At 44.9% G+C, this 4,787-nt stretch overlaps 1 protein-coding gene across 1 annotated transcript in view; it reads left to right on the plus strand.

The window, feature by feature from the left end:
- The window catches only part of LOC103385373 (probable G-protein coupled receptor 173), a 5,327-nt gene extending 2,405 nt beyond the window's left edge, over positions 1 to 2,922 (plus strand). Inside the window, exon 2 of the mRNA XM_025059700.1 lies at positions 348 to 2,922. Within this exon, the coding sequence (XP_024915468.1) occupies positions 514 to 1,743 (1,230 nt within the window). The 5' untranslated portion in view covers positions 348 to 513 and the 3' untranslated portion in view covers positions 1,744 to 2,922. The remainder of the gene's footprint in view (positions 1 to 347) is intronic.
- The last annotated feature ends 1,865 nt before the right edge of the window (positions 2,923 to 4,787 follow it).

A 4,787-nucleotide genomic window follows, 5' to 3' on the forward strand; every position in this document is an offset into this window, starting at 1 on the left:
CACACCCGCCCCCCCTCCTCCCCAGTACACCCCCGTGCATTCACTCAAACACCCACACTTGCACAAAGTATGTGAGCTGTTGTATCTTAGCAACGGGCGAGGTAATTACAGAGAGAGCCGAGGAGCTGGCATGCTGTAGAGCTGCTGATCTGATCCCAGCCTCGCACAGTCATGAAGGCACACATCTCCACTCTGTGGCCCCACACGGAACTTCCGCGTACGTGCCTTCAGAATCTGAATTTTTTCCAGTCATTCGACGGCCGTAGACGTCACATGCTCACAGCACAGCTCCTTCTCCGCTGCTTCAAAAACAACCCCCAAAAAATATGTGTGTGTCTCTCTTGCAGGTGATGTGCTTGTGGACAAAGAGGGAAGATGAGTCCGTTAGGTAGAACAGATCCTCACAGCCGCTCTCTGTAAAGACCGTGGGATCGGACGCCTATAGGTGGATCAGTAGAGTGGGTACAGAGCCGAGGCGGGCAGCGGGCTCCTGAGGAGCGAGGAGGAGAGAGAATGGCTAACCAGAGCTTTGCCATCGACGGCCCGGGCAGTTTGCTGGCTGTGCTGGCTTCGCAGAGTGGACTGGCAAGAGGGAGCAGCGGCGGCGGCAGCAGCAGCAGCGGCGGCAGCAGCAGTGACGGCGGCAGCAACAGTGGGGGCGTCTCTGCCACAAATATGTCCGCCTACTTTAAGCTGGTCTTTTTGGGATTGATCATCTGTGTCAGCCTGGTCGGAAACCTCCTGGTCTCCCTGCTGGTCCTCCGAGACCGGACTCTCCACAAGGCCCCCTATTTCTTTCTCCTGGATTTGTGCCTGGCTGATGCGGTTCGTTCGGCCGCCTGCTTTCCCTTCGTGCTGGTGTCCGTCCACAACAGCTCGGCCTGGACTTACAGCGCCTTGAGCTGTAAAGTCGTGGCCTTCATGGCCGTGCTGTTTTGCTTTCACGCTGCCTTCATGCTGTTCTGCGTGGCCGTCACGCGCTACCTTGCCATCGCCCATCACCGATTCTACGCCAAACGTATGACCATCTGGACCTGTGCCGCCATCATCTGCATGGTGTGGACACTCGCCGTCGCCATGGCCTTCCCGCCCGTTTTTGACGTGGGGACGTACAAGTTCATCCGTGATGAAGATCAGTGTATTTTTGAGCACCGTTACCTGAAGACCAACGACACGCTGGGCTTCATGCTCATGCTAGCCGTGGTGGTCCTGGCCACCCACGGGTTCTATGCCAAGCTGCTGCTGTTTGAGTACAGGCATCGCAAGATGAAACCCGTCCAGCTAGTACCAGCCATCAGCCAGAACTGGACCTTTCACGGTCCTGGCGCCACAGGTCAGGCTGCAGCTAACTGGATTGCAGGGTTTGGTCGCGGTCCAATGCCTCCCACTCTGTTGGGTATCAGACAAAACTTACACAATCAACACCGGCGGCTGCTTGGGATGGAAGAGGTGAGGTCAGAGCGGAGGCTGGGCAGGATGTTCTACACCATCACGCTGCTCTTCCTGGTCCTGTGGGCCCCCTACATCGTGGCCTGCTTCTGGAGGGTGTTCGTCAAGTCCTGCACCATTCCTCACAGGTACCTGTCCGTCACAGTGTGGATGAGTTTTGCCCAGGCCGGGGTCAACCCCATTTTCTGTCTCCTGCTCAACGAGGACCTGAGGAAAGTGCTGAGAGCCCACCTGCCCACCTACTGGAGGACTAAACAACACTTACCCCAGGACGAGGCCTACTGCATCATGTGATACAAAGTCAGCCTAACCAAGTGAATGTTTCAGGTTTTTAAGGGAACGCGATGTAATGCACCTTGGCCGAAGCGTCGGTGTCTGTTTTGTTGTTTTGCACAACAAGATTGAAAATGTTTGTCAACAAATGCAGACACGGAGCTGCTCCATGAAGAATGTTGGGAAACGAAAAAACACGTTTCTCCTGTAAAGGTTCCAAACGGGGGCCGGCGGCGCCCCCCCACCCCCGGGAGGAGAGGGGGGGTGACTCTTTCACGGTTCGTTTTTTTTCTGACGATGTACTGTACGATAAATCGCTGGGAGAGATCCCAACAATCACTGCTCCAACTAAGTGTGACAGATGCCATTTTAAATTGATGTTGCCTTATTTCACAGGGATCCGCCCCTGAGTTTTCAACTGACAAATAGTGTCCGTGTCACAGGAGGCGCGAGGCAGACTCACAGGTTTACATTCTTTGAAAAATGTGCAGCGGACTGTGAAAGTGAAGGGTCGATCAGAACGTTACAGACTCTGAAACACGACGGGCGTCTGCGTCGGATCACGCAACTCACGGACATCTTTTTGGTCAAATCCACCGAGACTGCGCTCCACAGACTGGACCCCAATGACCCCGTGACCCCTGGACACACGTCAAAAAGCTGGTGTGAACTTTAAAGCCCCAAACATGCTTGATTTTTTTTTTTTTTTTTTTGGAACTTAATTTAAGGGTGTGCTGGGTTTCTTTGTATCATAAAAAAAAAACAATTGCCTGTTTTCCTTTACTTTGTAAACGATACATGTTAAGCAGATGACACTATTTTGAAATATGACTTGATTTGATATTGTATAGACTGTACAGGAATGTATATTCCTGCCTGTGTGTTTTTATATAGCATTTGTTTGTGTGTGTGTGAGTGAGTGTGAGTGTGTGTGTGTGTGCGTGGGTGAGAAAGAAGAGGAAAAAGGATGAAAAAGGTGAAGAAGAAGAAAAAGAGATGAACAATGATGACAAAATAGAGTCCAGTATAACGGAGAATAATATAAAAACAGTCGCCATGTTGGGACGTTAAAAAAAAAAAATTACAAATTATAGACATGGAAATTCTTTCTTGTGATGAATTTTATCAGGGATGCACGATATTGTTTTTTTCAGCTAATACAACAATTATATGAATTTATTATTTGTAGTTATATTTCATTTTAAAGTATTTCCAATATGACGTTTTTTTCAGCTAATACAATAATTATATGAATTTATTATTTGTACTTATATTATGTTTCATTTTAAAGTATTTCCAATATGACCTTTTGCTTACGTCAATATAAGGATTATTTTATAATTTATTGCCTTTTTGTCTGGTAAACCGCTTAGCCTCCATATTTAGCCTCTGTGCTAGCTGCTGCTACTGCGGCTACGTCTGTTTCACGCTCATTACGGCTCATTTTCGATGGCTCCCTTTCAAACAGCTCATTAAAGTTGTTTCCTTGAGAAGCGTGGACCTTATGTTGAGCACAGTTGGCAAATTTAAACAGTGTTTTCGCCCTCCAACATGCTGAAAACCTCCAGACTGATGAAGGTGAGCTCTGTTAGCTGTGGCTAGCTGTTTTTAGCTCCTATGCTAATGTGTCTGCTGGGGTATGATATCAGGAGTGTGAAAAGACTGGAGGCTGTTTTTCTCACCTCACTTCATTCACCAGTCAATTTACTATGTTTTAATTACACACTATCATCCGACAATATCGTGCATCCCTAAGTTTTATGTAGCTAATGCTAACCAGTGTTAATCCTAATTGTAACGTACAAAAGAAATTCAAATAAGGGAACAAATTAAATTAGAAAAAATATATATATTGCAATGAGATCATAGAATTTAATGAATGATAATGTAAATTTCAACTTTCAAAAAAGAATCTGAAAATGAAACATTTGCAATTAATGACATTTGGAATGTGTTTTTAAGTAGTGTTATAAGATTAAAGGAGAAAAAACAAAACAAAAAACAAAACAAAGTGCTGATGATGCAAAGTGAATGTGAATGTTTCCAGGACCTTTCAGACCTTTCTGCTCAACCTTAATGTCACCAGCCTTAAGTCAACACGTCTCAAGGCTGGATAGAACTCTACAGTATGTTAAGTATAGATATACAGTATTTGTGCGGTCGGTTTTTCTAAATGTGGACACTTGCACAGCATACTGTAACAGCATGCATTCTACTGCATTTCATAGATCCAGAACTGAGGATTACAACTTGTACAGAAGTCGATGTGGAAAGACAAAGTCAATCGAGGTCCATCCTTTTTACGTCTGGCAAACTTCTGCCAGATGATACCCTGTAAGTGTACAGTTTAACTGAGGTGGTTCTTTTGCCCACTCATCAATAAAGACTTTACTTTTGATGCATTCTGATTTCCTGAGCTGCCTGGGCCTGGACACGGCTGCGTCCCCCGTCTCCCCTGAGCGTTGTTTTTGTCCTTTCCACAGAACCAACATATGATATTTGTGTAGACGGGTAAACAAACGTTCAACAGAGGGACGAGATGTTCCTGCGCTGTGAACACGGGTCTGACTAAACAACTGAATTAAACCAAAACTACGTTAATCTGACAGTGAGAGATAAGATGCTACTTTTTATGCTTTTCTTAAAAGCATAAAAATGATTATTTAAGGATTAAATAAGTTTGAACGAGTCAAAAAGATCGAGAAAAAAATATATATATAAACAGCTTCTCCTTCAACTCCATTCACGTCTTAACTCTTCTGAAGTGAACGTACTTCTCTGCTTCAACTCCAGACTGAAATCCAGGGATTTTTTCCAATTTTTTTTTCAGTTTTGAGAGAAGAAAAACACAAAAACAGATGGCGTTAAATTGTATATATATATATATACATACATACCACTGGGATACAACAAAACTGAACCCATCACATATATAAACATATATGAATATGTATATATATATATGTTTATTTATATACACAACACACGATTATTTTCATTTCCCAGCAGCATTGAAACACATTTAGAAACTCCTTTTACTTCCTGTCGTGGGGATGGAGGGTCGG

The sequence above is a fragment of the Cynoglossus semilaevis genome, chromosome 10 (genome assembly GCF_000523025.1).
Source record: "Cynoglossus semilaevis isolate Cse_v1.0 chromosome 10, Cse_v1.0, whole genome shotgun sequence".
In the NCBI taxonomy this organism is placed as follows: Eukaryota; Metazoa; Chordata; class Actinopteri; order Pleuronectiformes; family Cynoglossidae; genus Cynoglossus; species Cynoglossus semilaevis.